The sequence below is a fragment of the Crocodylus siamensis genome, chromosome 6 (assembly GCF_052110815.1).
Source record: "Crocodylus siamensis isolate JL-2025a chromosome 6, ASM5211081v1, whole genome shotgun sequence".
Taxonomy (NCBI): domain Eukaryota; kingdom Metazoa; phylum Chordata; order Crocodylia; family Crocodylidae; genus Crocodylus; species Crocodylus siamensis.
Window position 1 is genome coordinate 17,808,354 of NC_143400.1, and position 23,007 is coordinate 17,831,360.

General features: G+C 54.2%; 1 protein-coding gene across 1 annotated transcript in view; it reads right to left on the bottom strand.

Moving 5' to 3' along the window:
* LOC149861344 (Fc receptor-like protein 3) overlaps positions 1-22,413 on the bottom strand; it is a 28,089-nt gene extending 5,676 nt beyond the window's left edge. Inside the window, exons 1-12 of the mRNA XM_090053747.1 lie at positions 22,170-22,413; positions 21,256-21,513; positions 19,015-19,299; positions 16,721-17,005; positions 14,254-14,538; positions 11,561-11,845; positions 10,152-10,439; positions 8,895-9,182; positions 5,930-6,232; positions 2,700-2,804; positions 2,097-2,124; positions 541-638 (exon numbers count right to left, since the gene is read on the bottom strand). Coding sequence (XP_089909873.1) covers positions 541-638; positions 2,097-2,124; positions 2,700-2,804; positions 5,930-6,232; positions 8,895-9,182; positions 10,152-10,439; positions 11,561-11,845; positions 14,254-14,538; positions 16,721-17,005; positions 19,015-19,299; positions 21,256-21,513; positions 22,170-22,413 — 2,752 coding nt within the window. The remainder of the gene's footprint in view (positions 1-540; positions 639-2,096; positions 2,125-2,699; positions 2,805-5,929; positions 6,233-8,894; positions 9,183-10,151; positions 10,440-11,560; positions 11,846-14,253; positions 14,539-16,720; positions 17,006-19,014; positions 19,300-21,255; positions 21,514-22,169) is intronic.
* Between the last annotated feature and the right edge of the window lie 594 nt (positions 22,414-23,007).

A 23,007-nucleotide genomic window follows, 5' to 3' on the forward strand; every position in this document is an offset into this window, starting at 1 on the left:
GCATCCCCTGCTCCCTGGTGCTGAAGTCCCACCCAGGCAGCCCACACACAGCCCCCAGGCAGCGGCAGGCTGGCCAAGGCCATCTGGGCTGAGCTCTGATCAAGTCAGATCCTTCCAGCCCCAAAAGCTCAGGGTCGACGTGGAAACTGATGAGCTGAAATAGTCCAGCAGTGCTTTACCACGGTGCCATGGGGCACTGAGAGCTGGAAGAGCCGCACTCCCCTGTAGACAAGACTGGGAAGACCCTGCCTCGTGCTGACATTCATCACCTCCCGAATGACAGGCAGGGTCAGAGCCTCTGGGTCTGAGCAGAGCTTAGCTGTGCCATGTGAGCTCTGCAGGACCAGAGCAGAACATCCCCATGACAGCTCTGGCCTGGGGCAGCTCCTCCCATCCTGGTCACCAGCACCTGAGCTCAGCCCAGCCCGGTCTGGTCAGCAACTGCCCCCTCTGCACCAAGCATTGTGTGGACCGAGCACCGTGAGCAGGGAGTCAGGACAGAGGGCCCCATGTCCCTCCTCCATGCAGGAGGGGACTTACCATTTTCGTATGTTGAATCCAGCTTGGAGGAGCCCATAGCAGCCGGAGGAGGCAGCCCCTGGGGCGGGGGCTTCTGCTGCTCTGGGTCCAGCATGCTCCTGTGGAGAAGATGAAGTGAGAGCAAGGGAATGGCATGGACACTCGCAGAGCATGGCATGGGGAGACGGACAAAAGGACGGACAGCTGGAGAAGGCACCTACATGCTGAGGGCCAGGTTAACATTCATGTCAAGGGCCCCTTTGTGGCCTGAAGGGAATGGGCCTTGGTGTCAGGGAGAATCGAGCCCCAGCCATCCCTGCGCTGGAGGGTTGTGGTTCTCAGTCCTGCCCCTGCTCTAACAACACGACTGTCTCTGCATTTGGTTTTTCTGGACCTGCTCCAGCCCTTCGAGCCACCTCCCCTCTGCCCAACACCATCCTCAGTAAAGTCCTGCTGCAGTCTCTGCCCCCGGACCTGCCTGGGACTCCCCTGTTCCCTCCTCAGGGACAGGACTCCTTTGGGCTCCAGGGGCTGCTGGGATGGACAGAGGCAGTCATAACTCACTGGCAGCAGCCGCTGCTCAGCTAGACAAGCAGGTCACAGGGGCAGCATGGGGGTGCAGGTCAGCTGTCACCCACATGGGGCCCACTGCTCAAGTCCCCTGTGTAACCTCTCTGCCCATGGGGTGCTCTTCCCCCACCCAAAAGGGGCTGCTGCAGGCCAGCTGAGAGCAAGGGAGAGCCCAGATAATCCCCAGGCCCGTTTCACCTGGTGACCCAGCAGGGCAAGTGAGCACTGACTGTTTCCAAATAGGCAGCCTGGATGTTACCACCAGTGCCTGACACCAGTTTCTCCCTTTGGCCTTTAGCCGGCTCAAGCTGGGCACTACGACCAAGTGTCCCAAAAGCTGTGCTGCCTTTGGCCATGTCATAAGAAAGGCCAGAGCCTGGGCTGGGCTGGAGTACAGTCTGACTCCATCTGCCTACTTGTCCTGAGCACCCTGCTGCCCATGTGGTACCAGGCCTGCTGACCCCTGAGCATCAGGGATGCTCCTCTCGTGCCTGCCCCAAGGCAGTGGCAGCTGCTGCACGGTGACAGGCTGTCCTGGTGCCTGTTTGCAGGGATCAGCCTGAAGAAACTTTCCTAGGGACCCCCCTGCCCTGCCCTGGCCTCAGCCAAGGTGGAGACTGATGATGGAGGGGAGGAAAAGGATGGAGGAGCTAGCTCCCTGCTTCCCTCTGAGACACAATATGCCTCTACTTCCATCACTGCTGAGGGGCTGTCAAATGCTCCTACTCTGACAGGGCCATGTCTTGTCCTCATCTTGCCCTCAGAGAAACAGCAGCATAAGGTGCAGGGTGACAGGGAGTCAGGCCCCAGAGCCTTAGGTGGCTGCAGCAATGACAGCTGGCTCCAATCCATCCCAGGGGAAGGGGCAGCAGCCAGAGCTGAGAGGTCCACTGACCCTGGCACCAAGCATGGAGTAACCTAGTGTCCTCTAAACCAGATGGCGCTGGACTTGCCCCTGCCCTCTCCCGTGCCACCAAGAGCCTGCTTGCTACCCAAGCTGCACTCACCTCCTCCGGGCAGAGAAAAATGTCTCTTCTGCAAAGCAAGAGAGAAAATCAGAGTTAAATTTGCCAGCCCCAACACCCTGGCCATGGTTCTCAGCACTGGGTCCCCTCCCCTGGGCAAAAGCATGAGGTAGAGGGGCTGGGTAGGGGGTTTGTTGAAGACAAGGACCCGGCACTGGCAGGGGGGTCAGCCCCACACTGCAAAGCCTGGAGGGCTGAGAACAGGGCAGCTGCCCAGACTTAAAAGAGGAAGAGCTGCTCCCACCCCAGGCTCCCAACCACTAATCTGAACTCCTCCTCCTTCCAGCACCAGCTCCCGGAGCGGCTCATGGGCAAGGAGCAGTGAGAATCCAGGGTCCTCCTGTGCCTGCCTCCTCTTCTGTGGTGGCAGGAGACAGTCTGAGACCGCAGCAGACATCAGGAACTGGCTGTCAGCACCCAGAGCAGCACTGTGGGCCTCACTTCCGTGCTATCCCACTTGCTTTCTCGGGGAGCGCTTGGAGGGGCACGGTCCTCACACGTGACCAGCAATCCCTGCACATTTCAGGGAGCATCCTGCATGGTGAAACCTGCACTGCAGGAGTGGGGACAAAGGGAGACACCTACCTGCTTTCTGCCAGTGCCTGATGCAGAACACGGCAGCTACAGCGGCAGCAACCAGGAACAGGATGGGGACAGTCACACCCACAGCCACCCGGGCCCTCATGTCCCCTGGGGAGACAAAGGAAACACACTCAGGAGCAACAAGCAGCTGACTGCTGAATCACAGAATCACAGAAAATGGGGTGGAAAGAGACCTCAGGAGGTCACATCTAGTCCAATCCCCTGCTCAAAGCAGGATCAGCCCCAACTATCTCAGCCCAGCCAAAGCTTTGTCTAGCCAGGTCTTAACAACCTCCAAGGATGGAGACTCCACCACCTCTCTGGGTAACCTCTTCCAGTGCTTTACTACCCTTCTTGCGAGAAAGTTTTTCCTAGTATCTAACCTCAACTTCCTGTGTTGCAACTTGAGACCATTGGCTGCCTTTACATGAGCACGGAGGCTGCTCCGATGATTAACTGAGTCTGCTGGAGAGATATAATTACTGTGCTTTAGCTAGCCTCCACATCTCATGTATCAGCATCCCTGCACTTCAAAATGGGGGTGGGGGCACTTTATTTAAAGCTGTTTTGAAGTGCAGGGACAATGATACATGAGACGCTCTCAGAGCCGCTCTAATTAAAGTGAGACCCCCACAACTCCCAGAGCATGTGTAAAAACGCCTCTCGCTCCTTGTTCTGTCATCTGCCCCCACTGAGAACAGCCCAGCTCCATCCTCTTTGGAAACACCCTGCAGGGAGCTGAAGGCTGCTATTAAATCCCCCTCAGTCATCTCTTCTCCAGCCTAAATAAGACCAGTTCTCTCAGCCTCTTCTCACAAGTCAAGTGCCCCAGCCCTTGAATCATCTTCACTGCCCTTCACTGAACTCTCTCCAATTTGTCCATGTCCTTTCTGTAGTGGGGGGCCCAAAACTGAACACAGGACACCAGATGTGGCCTCACCAGTGCTGAATAGAGGGAAAGAATCACTTCCCTTGATCTGCTGGCAATGCAGCCCAGGACGCCTACCAACGCAGCCCAGGATGCCGTTCGCCTTCTTGGCAACAAGGGCACACTGCTGGCTCATATTCAGCTTATTGTCCAGTCACCCCTGGGTCCTTTTCTGCAGAGCTGCTGCCCAGCCAGTTGGTCCCCAGCCTGCACCAGTGCATGGGATTGTTTTGTGCGTCTGGTCTCTGCTGCTGCATCTGGTCCCACGATCTTCCAGGAGTGGACCTGGAGGCAGAGTCTCCTGCCCCACGGCACTGGGTGGCAGCTCCAGAGCCCCACACCTCTGAGGACCAGGAGCTGCCATTTGATACATAGCCACCGCAACTCCTGCTGCTTTATTCCCATCTGGCCTTGTGCCAGCACTGGCTTTTCCCTTCAGCAGATCTTGTCCCTCCCTGGTGTTTGTCTGGAGAAGAGCACAGGGAGCGTGAGGCCCATGCTCAGCACATTCTTCCCTACCCGACCCAGCCAAGCTGTTCCCGACAGGCGCTCCTCTCCCTGGGTGCTGCGCCAGCCCTCCCCTGTGCTCCCAGTCTGCATTCTGCCCCCCCACAGTGACCAGGGCTGTGCACACATCCCTAGGCAAGGGGCCACCAGGGCCTGGGGCCACGGCATTAATCCTTCCCTGTCTCCAGTGGCAGCGCCCACCCAAGACATCCTGGTACATCGCTCTGACTCTCCACAGCTGCCTGCACTGGTGGCTCGGCCATTCTGTGAAAGACTGATGCACCCTGGGATCCTCCTCCTCAGTCTTTCCCATTCAAATAGCTCCTGTCTGGGAGCTCCCCCAAGTGCATGACCCTTCACTCTATGTGACTGAATCTTGTCCCGTCCCCATGGGGCCCTGCTGTATAATGCCCTGACCCTCCTCTCTCGACAGTGCCCCTGTGCTGTATTACTGGCACCATCCTCCTCCTGCGCTAAGGACATTCGGAGAAACCTTAATGTCAGTCCTAGGGAAACTCCTCTGGCAACCTTCCTCCAGCCTCATGCTTCCCTGTAAAACAACCCACTGTCGCTGCCCCTCTGGATGCTCTTTATACCTTTATACCTGTAACACCTGTCCCTGGGTTGCGATGGGGTTACATACAGCCTGAGTACTAGGGACTGTGAGGTGCAGCTTCCCCTGATGCTAGACTGTGTTCAACACTAGGCGGTTGGGGCACTGCAGTTGTGCCATGGACATGGCCAGGCTGCCTCAGCTTCCCCAAGGACTTGAAATCCTGCAGGTCCTGGTCCCTGCTGCCATTTGCAGGCATCACATCCCAGCTGTCCCAGCAGCACCATCCCCGCCAGGCCCATCCCCACTGCCCTTCAGACCCAGGAACTAATGTTGAATCAATGCCCATGAATTCAACACAGACCACATCATCACTGCAGTGCAAATTATAGCATCCAGGTTTATTCCCCTGCTCCTTCCCCAATGCCACATTTGCCATCACTTGCTTACAGTGCCCCTCTGCTGCCTACACTGGGCAGATGGAGCAATCCCTATGTAGAAGAATGAATGGCCACCAGCTCACCATCTGTTCTAGAAATACACACAGGCCTGTAGCAGAACACTTTAATTTCCCTGGACAGTCTACCACTGCCCCCAAAGCAGCTGTCCTTAAGCAAGAAACTTGAAAAAACATCTAGAAGATGAAACAGCAGGACAATAAAACATCTACAGACTGGATTGGGTTAACCATGCACTCAGCAGGGACTGGGGATTTTTTTATCCTATTAGCAGGGCTAGCTGTTCATTCTGCGTCTCCAAAATGTTTCTGTGGCTTTGGCTGTGGTTCAAGTTCAAACCCAGAATAGCCTCTTCTCTTGGCTTGGTCCCCAGCTGGTGAACCTCTCATGGGAACAGCTGATCTGGTGACACCTCTACCTCCCCGTGACCAGAAGTGCACATAGTGAACAGTTGTGGGGCCATGACAGCAGCTATCTTGGGCAAAACAGTAGGGATTAGATGAGAAATGTCCCAAGCTGAGGGCAAGAGTGCTGACAGCCTGCATTCAGGCTTCTGGGGACAGTGGTGGAAGGGGAGAGGTGATGAAAGACTCACCCCCTCTAATCACGAAGGGATGGGAACATGTAGCACCCATGAGCCCATGGATCTTACCATGAAATCCAGGCTGGGTGGAAAGCCTTGATGGGGTCTTGAATCTGATTCTGCATTTGGAGATAAACCTGACCCAGGTCTAGGTCCTGCCCCAGCTCCACCCTGGCCTGTCCCTCAGCCAGCCCCAGGCCTTACCTCTCACGGTGACGGCCAGAATCTTGCTGGGGGCCTGGAAGGCTCTCTCCAGGCTGAGCCGGTTGGTGGCGATGCACTGGTAATTCCCCGCGTGGCCCAGCTGCACTGACTCCACATACAGGACGTGCCCCACAGGACTCAGCAGGCCCAGCCCCGAAGCTGCATCCAACTCTTGGGCATTGTGAAGCCACCTGAACACTGGGTCTGTCCCCGCCTGCACCGAGCAGCTGAGATTCAGGCTTTCTCCCACCGTAAGCACTGGCTCTGCCCGATCGGTGGTGATGGCGGCCCCAGCCACGGGCACTGCAAGCACAAGGGAGAGGGCATGAGTGCAGAGCAGAGGCGAGAGGGAGCAGGAGCCCAGTGAGGAGGGATCCTGTCCACAGCTCCGGTTCACAAGAAGAGGCTTGTTCTGGAGACAAGAGGCTGGACAGCCACTGGCGCAGGATGATCCAGGTGCAACGATGCCTTTGTTCTACTGCGCGGATTTCCCAGGTTCTGGGCTTTGCTGGCTGCTCCTGTCCCCCTTCCTGCCACCCTCCCCCCATCCTTTTCTGCTACACGTCAGGGTGTTTTTAAGCCTGCCCAGAGGCACTGGGTGTTGGCTGCAGTCGTGACTGGGGACTTGGACTCGGCTGTGCCAATGGTCCTGCTGGGACCAAAGCTGGAGGTTCCTGGCTAGAGGGTCCTGCCCCTCTGCTCAGGATCAGACTGATGCCATATTTGGGGTTAGAGAGGAACTCTACCCCATGGTCAGTTTGGTACAGGCTGGAGGGGTTGCTTTCCTCAGTAGTGCAGGTGCGTGGCCTTTGCCTATGATTCCTGAGCGTATACTGACATCGTGTTATAGAAGTAGCACGCTGGCTGCCATGGCAGGTTAGGGGGTTAGGTCTGTGTTGGGTCAGGGTTGATGGTAGTCTTTTGTAGAGTTTTGATGGGCTGGTTTAGGCAGGACTGATCCTGCCCCGGGCGGGGGTTGGACCAGATGTGACCTCTGGAGGTCCCTTCCAGGCCCACTGCTTGATGGGCGCCTGTACACAAGCGTGGAGGCTGTTCTGACCCACTGTAATTACAGTGCTCAATTACAATTAATTGAGTCTGCTGGAGCATGGTAATCACCACACTCCAGCAGCTTCCTGCATCTCGTGTATCAGTGTTCCCATGCTTCAAAATGGTGGCGGGGGTGCTTGAACTACAGCTTGTCAAACAAGCTTTAGATCAAGCACCCCGGGCTCCATTTTGAGTGCAGGGATACGGATACATGAGACACTGGGGAGCTTTAATTAGAGGGGCTCTCGGAGCTGCTTTAATTCAAGTGCTGCCCCCTCCGCCCCATTCCTGGAGCACATGTAAAAATGCCTTATGATTCTGCAAAGCCGACAACAGAGAACAGGCCATAGGGCAGATTCTCAACCAGAGTCGTGTAGCATCCTGGGGTGCCACAAGAACTATAGCAGGAAGTCTCTAAGGGTATGGCACCCCCCACCCCTACATGAAGAGCAAAGCACTCTCCTCTTCTCATCTAGGGCCCTGCACCTGCCCAAATGAGCACAGTGGCACCCATGGCTCCTCTGATGATTGCTGCTGCCATTGCTCTCCCCAGCCCCCATTGTACCAGCTGCACTTATGCTTCTAAACCATGTGCTCAGCTGTGGTCAGATGGGCAGGCAGGTGTGTGGCCAGAGCTATGCTTTGCAGCCTGGCTCGTCCCCTCCACTCCTCCCGTGCTCCCGGGGCTGGCAGGAAGTGGCACGAGTGTGGTTGCTGGTGTATGAGACCTTGTAGGATCAGTGCCAGAGCAGGGGCTGCCCTTGCCCCCTCAGGTACTGACTGGGAGAGGGAGCAGACAGCGGCAAGAGCAGGACATGGCAGGGTTAGGTCCTGCTCCCGCTGCTTTTACCAGCTAGATCAGTGGTCCTTAGCCTCAAGGCTCCCTCTCTGTCTCTTCTGAATTTATATGTTCATAGATTTCATAGACATTTGGGCTGGAAGCGACCTCGGAAGATCATCGAGTCCAGCCCCCTGCCCCAGGGGCAGGAAGTCAGTAGGGGTCATAGGATCCCAGCAAGATTTTAGCTCTGTGCTTCTCAGCTGGGGTGTTGCAAAATTGAGAAACATTATGGAAAGGGCATTGAGGATAAAAAGGTTGAAAACCACTGCTGTAGGGAGCAGGCCTGTCCTGGGGACCTACCTGACAAAGCAATTGAACCCAGGGGGGCTAGCAGGGTGGGCAAAGGAGTGCTGTGGAGGGGGCCTTTGTGCTGCTAACCAGCACCCCCTGCCATGCTGCTTGCAAAGCAGCTTTGTGGGCTCCAGAGGCGGCAGTGCCCAAATCTTCTATCTCAGGGGTGGGGTCCTTAATGTGAGGGGTCGTGGGGATGGCAAGGGAGGAGAAGTCCTTCACATCCAATATAGTGAGCTGCCCTGGAGCCTTCCTACCTGACAGAGTCTGGAGGGCTCCAAACTGATGGCTCAGTCTCAGCATGGGAGCCCCTCCACGGCCATTCGTGATGAGCTGGTTTAAAGCAGAATAACCCCTGTGCTCTCTGACTGTTTCCTGAGATCAGAGTGGATGTGAGCAATGCACCTTGAACCAAAGAGAGGGTTGGGACTGGATGTTTTACACAACCAGGCTGCTACCCACGCAGTCACCTTGGGGTAGGACTATCCACGTGATGTTCTACTTGGTCCATTAGCTGAGAGGAAAGGGTTTGAGCTCAGCCCTTGGAAGAGACCAGCTGCATGACAGAGGAGACCTGGACCTCAGAGAAGAAGGGAACAGCTGTCTGGACTGAACAGGGATTGCTTAGTGACTTGTGTCAGCATGTGGAAATTGCTCCCATGGATGTGATTGACTGTGCAGGTCCTGGCAGACAGCATCTTACTTTACAAATCAACAGGTGCTATTTGTTTTCTGCCACCCCAGGATACCTCCCCTGGGTTACACGATCAGCCCCTGACCTACCTAGCACGGTGAGGTGGGACAGGGCGCTGCACTGGGGGCCACTGCCCACACCATTGTCAGCCTCACAGGAGTAGGCTCCAGAGTCGCTCTCCGATGCCAGGTTGATGGTGATGGACCCTGGGCCATGGGCACTGACTGTCCTGGTCCCCAGCAGGGCTCCCTCATGATAAAACCGATAGAGCACAGGAACCGAGCCGTGGTGCGACTCACACTGGATCTCCACTGCATCCCCGATAGCGGCCCAGGAGCCAGCTGCACTGAGGGTCAGGACAGGCGAGGACACTGGGACTGAGAGAGAGACCAGGGCATGTCACAGCTCTGTCTGCCCCAGGGAGCTGGGGAGGGGAAGGGTAGGAGGTGTTTTGAGTCTCTACAGTTGTGAGCTTTGGGGAGCAGGTGCCAGCTTGTTCACGTGTGCTCGCAGAGTCCTCACTGCACTGGGAGCCAGGCCTGCGGTGGGCACCTCCACAAAGGAGAGCTTCATCCCCTTTGCTCCATGTCCTGTCACTGAGGCAAGAAGATGCCCTGGGCACAGCTAGGAGCAGGCAGCATCATAACTACTGAACATCTCATGGGACCTGCATGGTACCCGCACCTAGCCATGGTGCCTCCCATTCGGTGCCAGGCCCACGTGGACAGGGCATGCAGGCTGGTACAGCCTTGTCCACAGCATTTGTTCAAAATGTTATTTATCTGAGGCCCTTTTGATACCTGAGGAGGGGAAGTTTTGTTCTCCAAAGCTTGTCTAATGTCTCCCAACTGTAAACCAAAATACTACGATGCTGTTACTTGGACTTGCTTATTACTTTTCCTTATTTCTGCAGAAGCAAAAAGAGGAGAAGGGTAGAAGCTGAGGGCAAAAAAAGCCGAATGTGGATTTTTTCCAAAAATATTTCTCAATTTGTTAAAACATTTGTCCTAAAAAAAATGTAGGGATTCAAGGGAAATGAAACATGGCCCCAGAACTGGCTGCCAGGAGCCCCCATGGTAGCAGAGCAGTGACAAGTGGGTGCTGCCTCCCCGCACCCTGCAGGGATGCCCCAATGCCCACGGCCTCCTGCTGCCATGGCTGCCTTCTTCGTGGCGCTGCCTGCGTGGAGCAGCCTCCCGCCTCCCCTCCCAGCAGCCTGGGCCCCAGCACCTTATCCACCAGCACCCGCCCCACGGGGCCTGGGGCTGCTGGGAGCTCCTCACCCCCCCTCCCCACCCTGCCAAGGCAGGGACACGGCTCATCCTCATCAGCTGGGACCCACTCACCTAACACTGTGACCATCACCCGTGGGCTCAGGACCAGGTTGTGGCCATTCGAGGCAGCACAGTGATACTCCCCGGCATCGCTCTCCCTGGCAGCAGGGATCTTGTAGTCCACCCTCCATGTGTGTGGAGGCTCTCTTCTCAGAGCCAGGCGAGAGCCCTCCCGGTGCCAGGAGTAGGCGAGAGGCCCTGTGCCCGCAGCCACGGAGCAGCTCAGCACCAGCTGCTCCCCTGCCACCACCTGCCCATTGGGGGGCTGCACCCCCAGGGTGACTCCGGAGACGGGGACTCCTACAGGGAGACCAAGAGAGGAGTGGGACCCGCTGCACTGACCCAGCCCCGGGTGCAGGGACGTCCGGGGGGCTCAGCCTCTGCCCCAGTCAGGACCACGCGTCCTATGTGCAGGTCAGAGGGACACCATAGAACGCATGGCCTGACACACAGCACCACGGGGCCACACCACAGGTCATTTAGGGGAGGTGGAGGGTCTCCTGGAGACACCACAAGATGCAGGGTCTGGCCCACAGCACCATGGGGCAGAGGCCCAAATGCCCCCAGCACAGCAGGCAGTGCGGTTGGGGGCAGGGGACACAACAGGAGATGGGTCTGTGTCTGCCTACAGGGCATGGGACTGGCTCGGCCCCACACTATGGGGCAGAAAGCCCGGCACTACCCAGCAGGCAGCGCATCATGCTAGGCACATCCCAGGATGAAGCCAGGGGCTGTGCTGGGCATTGGGGCCTGGCTGTGCCCAGCAGGAGGCTCAGAGCAGGCGTGAGTGCACACCTCACAGAAGGACAAGGTCACACCTGCTGGACTCACAGTGCTGTGCACCTCTTCAGCCTTGTCCCGTCCCTCCCCGCTATCTTCCTCCTGCACACACAGTTCCCCTAAGCTGAGGCCTTGCTGGTACTGGCTGAGATACCAATCCGTGTGCCATTTTAATAATAATGCAATAGAAAAAGCAAATATTTTCTTTCTGGTTTAAAAGTTGTTGCGATAATTTAAAGACTAAACATTCAAAATGGGATTTTACAAAACAAAGCACAATGGAGGCAACACTGGGACATGTTTCTGCCCATCTTGTTCTGTTTGTTTCAGGCCCTACCTATTCCCCTCCTGCCACTGCCAAGTTCATGAAACACAATTTCCTGGGACCTGGCTCTTCATTGCAGGACCTCCAAGCCTTGGCTGGACACCCTTCCCTGCCAGGGTTTCACTGTAAGCACCATTGGCCAGATTCACAAACATACCCAACCTACAGTCACCATTATGACACACAGCCTGTCTACACCAGCTCAGCAGGGTCTCATGGGCTTAGAGCTCAGCACAGATCGCTTGGGCCTTTCTTTCCACATCAGGTATTGGGGGAATCCTCAGACCCTGCCCCACAAACCCCGTCAGACACTCACGTTTAACCTCGATGACTATCTCGGGGCTCCGTTTCTGGATACTTGAGGTCACCGTCTGCACCACACAAGAGTAGGGTCCCGAGTCTGCCAGCCCTGCCGCTGGGATCTGGTACTCGGGGGAGCTCGCTGGTCCTCTCATGATCATGCTGTTCTTGTAGAAGGAGTACTGAAGCCACTGGTCTGATGTCCAAGGGTTGAATTGCATGACACACTGCAGGGTCAATGGGTTTCCTTCTATGGCTTTAGCTAAGCCAGCCACCTTCAGCTCGGGTGTTGAAAACAGCTCTAGAAAGACATCAGACTGGGTCACCCCACATCAGAAAGCCCCAAAAACCATGGGCAGGCTCGGGAGACTCACAGTTCTCTAAGAAGAGCCTGCCCTCTCACTCCAGACCTCTGCTCCAAAAGCCCCTCTCAGCCCAGCGAGCCTCTGTGCTCAAAGTGAAATTTGTTTCCCCTGTAGATGGTCCAACAAAGCGGGGACAAGGGGAGGCAGGGCCAGGACTCCGCATGGCTGGATGGGCAGAGCTTCCCAGGTAGCTCTGCATGCTTGTCAGCTGTGTGTGATGTGTGGGGCTGAGGCCAAGTTGGTTTTGTATGGGGAGGGCACTGTTCTAGGGCTGACGGTGATATTTATGTATGAGCCCAAGCCATCCCATTAGGAACCTTGCTGGCATTTTACTGTGTGCTCTGCCCTGTGAAGGCCGGGGAACTGGATCCGAGGTCAGAACCAGAGAGTGGTAGTTGATGGAACCAAATCAACATGGCACTCACTGACCAGTGGTGTCCCCCAAGGCTCTGTTCTCAGACCTGTACTCTCCAATATCTTTATAAACGATCTGAACTCTGGTATCAGAAGCGGACTTTGGGGAAGAGTAGCCACACATGAGGATAGGCTGGTGATCCAGGCTGACCTTGATAGGCTTGCAAGGAGTGACTTGGTGGCAGCCTGTAATTACACAAGGATGTGCATCTGCCTGTTCACCAGAGCACCTCAAGGGATGACAAGGTCTAATGGTCACAATATCCTGCAAGACCATTTTAGGCTGGACATAAGGAAGTACTTCTTTACTGTCCAAACCCCAAAGGCCTGGAATAGACTTCCACCAGAGATGGTGCAAGCACCTACTCTGGGCATTTTTAAGAAACATTGGGATGTTTATCTTGCTGGGATCCTTCGACCCTAGCTGAGTTCCTGCCCTTTGGGCAGGGGGCTGGACCTGATGATCTCACAAAGTCCCTTTCAGCCCTAATGTTTATGAAATCTGTGAAATCTATGATTCCCCATGGGGTTTGGCGCTGTGCAACCGGGGACACAGGTGCCAGGGGAAGAGTGGGGAGGGGTTGGGAAGCAAAGTTGGTCGGCTTGCTGGAGCTGGGAGAAGCTGCAGGGTCAAGGACCTGCAGAGGGAAACCCCTGTGTGAGCTGGGAAGGCTCGAGCTGCAGGGGCAGAGACCTGCAGAGTGAAACCTCTGCCTGGGAGTGGATGTACTGGGAGGGGGATACAGCCCAGAAGGGGAGTGGGTTGAGAGAACACAAACCAGCATGGGTTTGTGAGGGGACCTCTAACCACTAATATTTGCAGGAAGTACATTTCCAGAGGGCAACAAAAAGGAGCCTATTGCTTGCAGCTGCTCTTCAGAGCCTGTTTTGCTGTGTTGCCCGGATGGATTAAAGGAGTCCATTTTTCCTGGAGCAGAAGAAGCCTCACCTCCTGCAGCTAGTGGTGGATCATAGTTATTGCTGTATTGCTGTTTATTGTTATGGGAAGTGGATGGTGACCAACAGAAAATTAATTGAGTTATGGGAGCGGGGATGCGGGGGTGGGGAAGAGGGGAGGAGGGCTGTTTTAAATGGTTAACAAGGTGAATTTAGTTATTGAGGTTGTTTAACACACATGGGACCACCCACGTGCTGGAATTATCCATCTAATGTTGTAGTTGTTAATTTTATCTAAATTTTTAATTTTGTTATTAGCCATTGTTATTACATTTTTGTTTATTTATTTTTCCTGTATATGAATTGGTTTTGTATAATAAAGACTAATGTGTTCATTGGGTTCGGAGTGAATTCCTGGGCAGTGAGGGGGAGGGACACACCTCTCCATGGGACACCTTAGTCAGTAGATCTGCCTGAGGGGCTCCCAGGGCTACTGGCACCCTAAGGACCCAAAATCCAGTGCATCACATGGTCCTAGTGTGCCAGCACAGGTTACAGTGACATGATCTCAAACCAAATTCAGATCAGGCTCTCAACTAACCCCTATGCCTGATGTACTGGGTCTTTGCTTTAGCAGCACATCCTCTATCGGGGTTTCACTATAACCAGTTGGGGCCAGATTCTCAAATGTGCCCAGCCTTCAGTCACTCCAGTTGTGACCCATATGGAGAGGTTCCCCATTGGCTTTATTCCCCTGACTTGCTCAGCTCTTTTGTGACAGAGGCCTTAATGAGCAGAGCTGGTTCATCCACATATACCTCCCCAATCTCTGGAGCCCTATTTTGCATCACCTGGCTTCCCCACCCCTCTCATTCCAGCCAACAAGTGCAGGTGGGCTGTGCCAGGGACAAACTAGCCCCTGCAGACTCAGAGCCTAGTAGAGGCTCTTCACAGTTCCCTGTGACTTTCTGTCTACCTCACACCTCTGGGAGTCCTCAGAGCCTGCCCCACAGTCCCTGGCATGAGTACTCACGTTTAACCTCGATGTTTAGCTCGGGGCTCTGTTTCCATATACTTGAGGTCACCGCCTGCACCATGCAAGAGTACAGTCCTGAGTCTGTCAGCCCCACCTTGGCGATCTGGTACACAGGGGAACTCATTGGCCCTTTCACAGTCCTTCCAGTCTTGTAGAAGAAGTACTGAAGCTGTAGGTCTGATTTCCAAGGGTTGGGCAGTGTGACACACTGCAGGGTCAATGGGTTTCCTTCCCTCACTTCAGCTGAGTCAGTCATCCTCAGCTCCGGTGTTGAAAACAGCTCTAAAAAGACAATAGACTGGGTCACCCCACAATGTTTAGCCTCAAAAGCCATGGGCAGACTCAGGAGACTCACAGTTCTCTAAGAAGAGCCTGCCCTCTCACTCCAGACCTTTGCTCCAAAAGCCCCTCTCAGCCCAGCGAGCTTCTGTGCTCAAAGTGAAATTTGTTTCCCCTGTAGATGGTCCAACAAAGCGGGGACAAGGGGAGGCAGGGCCAGGACTCTGCATGGCTGGACGGGCAGAGCTTCCCAGGTAGCTCTGAATGCTTATCAGCTGTGTGTGATGTGTGGGGCTGGGGCCAAGTTGGTTTTGTATGGGGAGGGCACTGTTCTAGGGCTGACGGTGATATTTATGTATGAGCCCAAGCCATCCCATTAGGAACCTTGCTGGCATTTTACTGTGTGCTCTGCCCTGTGAAGCCTCTGAATGATCACTCATTCTGCTGCTGTTGTTGTTGTCACGTTATTGTCCACCTTGAAAGGTGCCCTGGGGGACAAGGCACAGACTCCTTTCGTGTTGGAGTAAGGCCCATGGCTTCTGAGCACACCTGCTTTCTGGTCAATATATTTAGCTGTAATATATAACTCAACAGAAAATGATTATTTTTCTCCATTTGACTGTTTTTATGACGTAACAGCTGCAAAGCTCACCTGGCTCCAAGCTGAGTAGGTGAGCAATGCTTAAGAGCTCTGCAAGAAAATGGCACCAACTTTTCAAAGGGTGCATAAGCTTTACCCAACAAGAGAGTATGCAGTGCACGCAGTGCATGCTTTTTATTGGGGCATTTGAATTGTGTCCAGAGCCCACATTGCAAACTGGGGGTGCTAATTGGTTGCTACTGAGCCATAAAGAAGCTGGGGAGAAGCCAAATCCAGGCCTGGAGAGAGGGGATAGAGACTCCCCTGGAGCAGGGAAAACTGAGCAAACTTACCCAGGGAGCAGGGAGCAGGGAGCAGGCATCAGGTCAGGGGAGAGCCTGTGTCATCCCATGAGAAGCTGATGGCCGGGGAACTGGATCCGAGGTCAGAACCAGAGAGTGGTAGTTGATGGAACCAAATCAACATGGCACTCACTGACCAGTGGTGTCCCCCAAGGCTCTGTTCTCAGACCTGTACTCTCCAATATCTTTATAAACGATCTGAACTCTGGTATCAGAAGCGGACTTTGGGGAAGAGTAGCCACACATGAGGATAGGCTGGTGATCCAGGCTGACCTTGATAGGCTTGCAAGGAGTGACTTGGTGGCAGCCTATAATTACACAAGGATGTGCATCTGCCTGTTCACCAGAGCACCTCAAGGGATGACAAGGTCTAATGGTCACAATATCCTGCAAGACCATTTTAGGCTGGACATAAGGAAATACTTCTTTACTGTCCAAACCCCAAAGGCCTGGAATAGACTTCCACCAGAGATGGTGCAAGCACCTACTCTGGGCATTTTTAAGAAACATTGGGATGTTTATCTTGCTGGGATCCTTCGACCCTAGCTGAGTTCCTGCCCTTTGGGCAGGGGGCTGGACCTGATGATCTCACAAAGTCCCTTTCAGCCCTAATGTTTATGAAATCTGTGAAATCTATGATTCCCCATGGGGTTTGGCGCTGTGCAACCGGGGACACAGGTGCCAGGGGAAGAGTGGGGAGGGGTTGGGAAGCAAAGTTGGTCGGCTTGCTGGAGCTGGGAGAAGCTGCAGGGTCAAGGACCTGCAGAGGGAAACCCCTGTGTGAGCTGGGAAGGCTCGAGCTGCAGGGGCAGAGACCTGCAGAGTGAAACCTCTGCCTGGGAGTGGATGTACTGGGAGGGGGATACAGCCCAGAAGGGGAGTGGGTTGAGAGAACACAAACCAGCATGGGTTTGAGAGGGGACCTCTAACCACTAATATTTGCAGGAAGTACATTTCCAGAGGGCAACAAAAAGGAGCCTATTGCTTGCAGCTGCTCTTCAGAGCCTGTTTTGCTGTGTTGCCCGGATGGATTAAAGGAGTCCATTTTTCCTGGAGCAGAAGAAGCCTCACCTCCTGCAGCTAGTGGTGGATCATAGTTATTGCTGTATTGCTGTTTATTGTTATGGGAAGTGGATGGTGACCAACAGAAAATTAATTGAGTTATGGGAGCGGGGATTGGTGGGGGGGAAGAGAGGAGGGGGAATCCTCCGACCCTGCCCCACAATCCCCATCAGACACTCACGTTTAACCTCGATGACTATCTCGGGGCTCCGTTTCTGGACACTTGAGGTCGCCGTCTGCACCGCACAAGAGTAGGGTCCTGAGTCGGCCAGCCCTGCCACTGGGATCTGGTACTCGGGGGAGCTCGCTGGTCCTCTGATGATTGTGCTGTTCTTGTAGAAGGAGTACTGAAGCCACTGGTCTGATGTCCAAGGGTTGAACTGCATGACACACTGCAGGGTCAATGGGTTTCCTTCTATGGCTTTAGCTAAGCCAGCCACCTTCAGCTCGGGTGTTGAAAACAGCTCTAGAAAGACATCAGACTGGGTCACCCCACATCAGAAAGCCCCAAAAACCATGGGCAGGCTCGGGAGACTCACAGTTCTCTAAGAAGAGCCTGCCCTCTCACTCCAGACCTTTGCTCCAAAAGCCCCTCTCAGCCCAGCGAGCCTCTGTGCTCAAAGTGAAATGTTTCCCCTGTAGATGGTCCAACAAAGCGGGGACAAGGGGAGGCAGGGCCAGGACTCCGCATGGCTGGACGGGCAGAGCTTCCCAGAGCTGGCCAGGCAGTTCTGCCTGCTTATCAGCTGTGTGTATGATGTGTGGAGCTGGGGCCAGGTTGGTTTTGTGTGGAGAGGGCAGTGTTTCAGGGATGACTATGTATGAGCCCAAGCTATCCCATCAGGAACCTTACTGGCATTTTACTGTGTGCTCTGCTGTGTGAAGCCTCTGGACAATCACTCATTCTGCTGTTGTCATTGTCATGGTATTGTCCACCTTGAAAGGTGCCATGAGCCCTGGCTGAAAACAAGCCACAGACTCCTCTCGTGCTGGAGTAAGACTAGCGGCTTCTCCTGAGCACACCTGCTTTCTGGTCAATATATTTAGTTTTAATATACAAGTCAAAAGAAAATGATCCTTTTTCCCCATTTGACTCTTTCATGACATGTTCTCAAACAAAATTCAGATCAGGCAGGGCCTCAGCTGACCCCTGTGCCTGAGGCTCTGGGCCTCTGCTTTAGCAGCACATTCCCTGCCAGGGTTTCATTGCAGCCAGTTGGGGCAGGTGGCTAGACAATAGTATTTAGAGGTTTGCTTTTGGGAACTGATTTGTAGGTAAATATATACATGTATTAGAATAATAGTCCAGGACAATATGAGAGTTAACTGATTTCTAAAGGCCTGGTTCTCACACAACTTCGTAGCCTTCCAGGCAGATGGGGTATCTAACACAAAAGGCCAACAGACAGACACACAGCCTGTGAAATTGTGGGTTTATACCACACTATTCCATAGCATGAGATAAGGTGGCACCAGCTCACAAGGCCCACGGGTGGGGCCTGAGAGATGGTTTTGGGGGGTCAGACTAAATTAGGAAAAGACAGGGAAAGCTCAAATTAGGTTGGGTGCATGTGATGGGCTTGTGAAACAAAGGACTATGCTGACAGGACAGAACATGGACAGCATGACTACCACAGAAAGACCAATCAGTGATGCTCATGGATGAAGCATTGTCAGGAGGGGACAAAAATACAAAAGAAAGGACTTTAGAGCAACGAAGTGTCCCTGTGCCCTGAGAGTGATCCCTAAGAGGGGAACCCGAGGCACATGGATAGAGGGCATACCACTAGCCCATCTCATTTACCCCACGGGCCGGGGGGGCGGGGATTGACCTCCGACCTCTGACCTCCAGGCTGCTGACATTCAAGAGAGAATGTCAGAGTGAAGCTTGCATCCTGGCCAGGCGTATCTTGACTCTGATGGCCGCACTGGGATTGCTAGCTATAGAACTGGTTGTATTATTCATTGTTGTTATCCTGGTATAGCAATAAATTTGCCTACAGATAGAAAAGTTGTGGCCAGTCTGAGGGTTTTGGGTCCCCCTGGAACAAGGCATCTGGGTCATAAATCCAGTGCCCACAGGGGCCAGATTCTCAAATGTGCCCAGCCTCCAGTCACTCTGATTGTGACCCATATAGCCAGATTCCCCATCAGCTCAGCAGGGCATCATGCCCCTGACTTGCTCAGCTAGTTTGTGAAACAGGCCTTATGTAAGCAGAACTGGTTCAATCACAGAAGCCACACATACCTCCCCAAGTTCTGGACCCCTAGTTTGCATCACTTGTAATTTATCAGACTTCCCCATTCCTCTTCACTCCAGCCAGCAAGTGCAGGTGGGCTGTGCCAGGGACAAACAAGCCCTGGCAGATTCAGAGCCCAGTAGAGGCTCTTCACAGCCCTCTGTGGCTTTCTGTCTACCTCACACCTCTGGGAGTCCTCAGAGCCTGCCCCACAATCCATGCCACGGGCACTCACGTTTAACTTTGACGTTTAGCTTAGGGCTCTGTTTCCGTAAGCTCGAGGTCATCCTCCGCACCGCACAAGAGTACAATCCTGAGTTTGTCAGCCCAGCTTTGGTGATCTGGTACACAGGGTTGCTCGTTGGTGTTTTCAACATCCTTCCATTCTTGTAGAAGGTATATTGAAGCCATAGGTCTGATTTCTGGGGGTTAAGCTGTGTGACACACTGCAGGGTCAGTGGGCTTCCTTCACTGGTTTCAGCTGAACTGGCCACCCTCAGCTCTGGTGTTGAAAACAGCTCTAAAAAGACATCAGATTGGGTCACCCCACAGTGTTCAGGCTCAGAGCTCATGGACAGGCTCAGGAGAGTCACAGACTTCTGTTCTCTCCATCCCAAATCTCTTTTGCAAAAGCCCCTTGCAGCACAGTGAGCTTTTGTACCCATGAGGTGAAACATGTCCCTCCTGTGTAACAAGGAATCCAGTGAAGAGATGTACGGGGTGCACACGGGTGCACATGCACCCCCTGAGCATGGCAGTGCACCCCCTTCAAAGGTCGGCACTCACCACCCCACTCTCCAGTTCCCTACTCACTGCCACCATGCTCCCGCCGCCACTGCCGCACTCCCACCACTGCCAGCGCCGCCGTGCCCCCCCCAGCCACTGGGGACATGTGTCATTCATGAAGGAATCTGCAGTAGGCTGGGCTTGCTGCATGGGCAGGCAGCTGGGTCAGGCAGCAGCAGAGGAGGGCAGGCTGGCCCTTAAGCAAAGGGGTAATCCCTGTGTGTGGCTGAAAAGCCACATGGCCTGAAGAATGGTGCTTTGGGGCATATAAGCCCAGTGCCTGAAGCAAAGTAGACAGTTTGGCCTGGCATGCTGCAGGGAGAGGAACTCCTGGGGGAGAGGGGCTGCAGGATACAGGCATACCCGAGAGTGCCACCTGCGAGTGCTAATGGGGGACAGATAGCTTGTGGTGTGACAGTGACCCAGAGTGGAGGTGAATTTTAGTTAGGAAGTGGTTGCTTCTATTTATGTTATGTTTAAGTTTTAGTGGAGTTTGTGGCTATGGGAGTGGTAAGGAGGCCAGAGACGTGCCTGAGGGTACCTCAGCATAGACAGGTAGCAGCCTTGTGTAGGTTGGGAAGCCAGCAGTCTGGAATAGAGGAGACAGGGCCGGGGCCCTGGAGCATGAGAGAGAGACAGGGCTGAAGCCCAGGAGGCAGTGGACCTGGGCTGAGGGGAACAGCCATAGAAAAAGGGCCAAAGCCAGGAAGACTGAAGCCCAGACTGAGGCTGAGGCCTGTGGAGCCAAGTGTGGGGGTCAGGGCCAGGGATCCCCCTCCAAATTGGTACTGAATAAAATCTTCCAGGCCTCAGGGCATGGCTGTGGTGGCAGCAGGAGTTCACGATTATCACTCCTACGGCAACTTATGTCATAAGGCACAGACAGAGCCAGAAGGACCATGATTTAGTGCCTGAGGGGCAGGATTGGTGCCAGATGGGGACAAGAAGCTGTGTGGAGTGAACTGAGGCATACAGTAGGAGCTAGGGGCAGCCTCCCTAACACTGTACTACTCATCCAGGCATGGCAGGAAAGGTGGAAAAGGAAGGCAATCCTGAGTTGCTGGAGTGGGGCAGGAGTAGCTTGGCACCAAGAGGTGGCATGGCCACCATTAGGGCCATGTCCTGCTACAGGATGGTTTCCCAGCTGGGACAAAAGGAGGCAGGGCCAGGGCTCTGGGTTCCTGGAAGGCTGTATGTGATGTGTGGGACTGGTTGGTTTTGTCTGGGGAAGGCAGTGCTCCAGGGCTTGCTCTGCTATTTATGCACCGTATAATGAATCTTATTGGCATTTAACTGCCTGTTTTGCTCTGTGAGCAGATGGTGGCACTGGACAATCGTTCCTGCTCTTATCTGCATTATGCATCTCCTGCTATTATCCATTTCTTTCGCTTTGCCCATCCCTGCCTCCAGCACTGTGAGGTTCATGGTCTGACAGCTAAAGATAAAAGTCCCAATTCTGGTCTCTCCCCCTCCACTGACATGAATTCTAGCTCCACTTCAGCCAGTGAACTTGCACCACCATGAAACCAGGGGCAAACTGGAAGCAGACTAGAGACACTTGAGTGAATTACACCCCCTTGATGCTGTCAGCCTAAGGGAACTTTTCCCTTCAAAGGGAATCAGTGGCCTCCTGTCCCGTGTGCTGTGACTGTCCCATTTCTCCAGCCCAATGCTCAAGGCAGCTCCTTACCTTGGACAGAAATTGGCACCACAGGAGACGTTATTGTAGACCAAGAAATTACCACTGATCCTGTGCAGTGATATCTGCCACTGTCACTGGTCTTTGCTTGTTGAATAATATAATTAAAAGATGTACGAATTGGCACAATGTCAGTTCCGTTTCTGTAGTATCTGACATTAGACACTGTAGTATCTTTCCTCCCACGGCATCTCAGAACTAGCTGGTCCCCTTCAAACACTGCATAAGGAATCTGGAGAATCAGCGGGTCTGAAAGAGAGATATGCAGAACAGTAGCGCTGGAGACCAGTGTACAAGACAGTGAGGTGGGAGAGGGGCAGGCACTCAGAAAGGTGCCTGGGACCTACCTGTCAGTGACCCAGAGACTTCTCTTGTATCAGAAAAAAGTGAGAGCTTTCCTCATGTTCTTAGGGGTTGTCTAGCTCCAGGGTTTGAGACACTGCTTAAGGTCCTAGGAACTGGTCCCCTACACAGTTCAGCTCTCCCCTCCTCCTCACCCAGCCCCATCTGACTCTGCAGGACAAGGAGGCACCTGCCCCATTCCTGCTCCAGCTCTAGCAAGATGTGACAGGCATCCCTGAACCTTTCTGCTAGAGCTTGCAGAGTCCTTAGGGAGCTGTGGGAGGGAAACCACAGAATGACCCTCTGATTGTCACAGCTGGACATTGCATTTGCCTTGGTGTCCTGCCCCAGAGCCCATGAGTTCCATGGTCTGAGCAGGGCAGAATAGAGCCCACCTGGGGGCCCTGGACTTGCCATTGGAAACTGTCAGCTGGGAGGAAAACCACAGTCTTGTCATCTGAGTGCCACTGCAGGAGGCCTCATCTGCCCCACTGACTGCCCCAGAGCCTGTAGGTCCCAGCAGCTAGTGCGGAGCAGGATGGAGCCCACCTGAAAGCACTCACCTTCAGAGACAGTCAGCTGGACGGGGTCACTGAGTGTGAAGCCAGTGGTCTGGCACTGGTATTTGCCTGTGTCTTTCACTTCTGCAGCTTTAATATGCAGGATGTTTGTTTTTGTTGAGTTCAAGGAATGTCCCTCCAAATACCAAGAGGTGCGGGTGCTTCCAGAAGAGCGGGGCCCCTTGCACATCAGAGTGACGTTGTCCCCCACAAACACGGTGCTCCAGGGAGGGTCCAGGGTTAGCATGGCCGTCTGTACAGCTCCTGGGGCCAGGCAGATTGGGAGGGAGGGAGGAGGAAAAGGAGAATTCAGTGCACAGGTGACTGGGAGGAGATGAGCCTGAGTGCTACATGCAGGAGTCAGATCCAGGGTACTGCCTGGGGTTACACATCTAGGCTGGGATTTCAAAAGAGCTCAGAGAAGTTGGGGTCCAGCCAAGTGTCATCTATTGCCTTGTGCAGGGGCACAGTGGGGCAAGGCCATAGCAGTACCCCTGGGGCCTGGGTACTGTCCTGCTGCAGGCAACGCTGGGGATGTATAACAGCAGTACCCCTTCCAGGGAACGAGTCCTGTCCAGCACCAGGGGCAGTACAACTGTCTCTCAGCATCACCCAGTACACCCCCTCCCCCAGTGCCCAGGGACTGCCAAGCTCCAGGAGCTCGGGAACTTGAAATTTATGCCAGGAAGATCAAAGATGAGAGGACTCACCAGCTAGGCCAAAGGCGTGAGCTGCAAAGATAACAAGACACAACATGGGTGCAGGTGAACCCCGTTTCTCCTTCAGTGCTGACAGCACCCTGAGGCTGCCCAAGTAACCCCACAGGTCTGTTCCCTCCAGG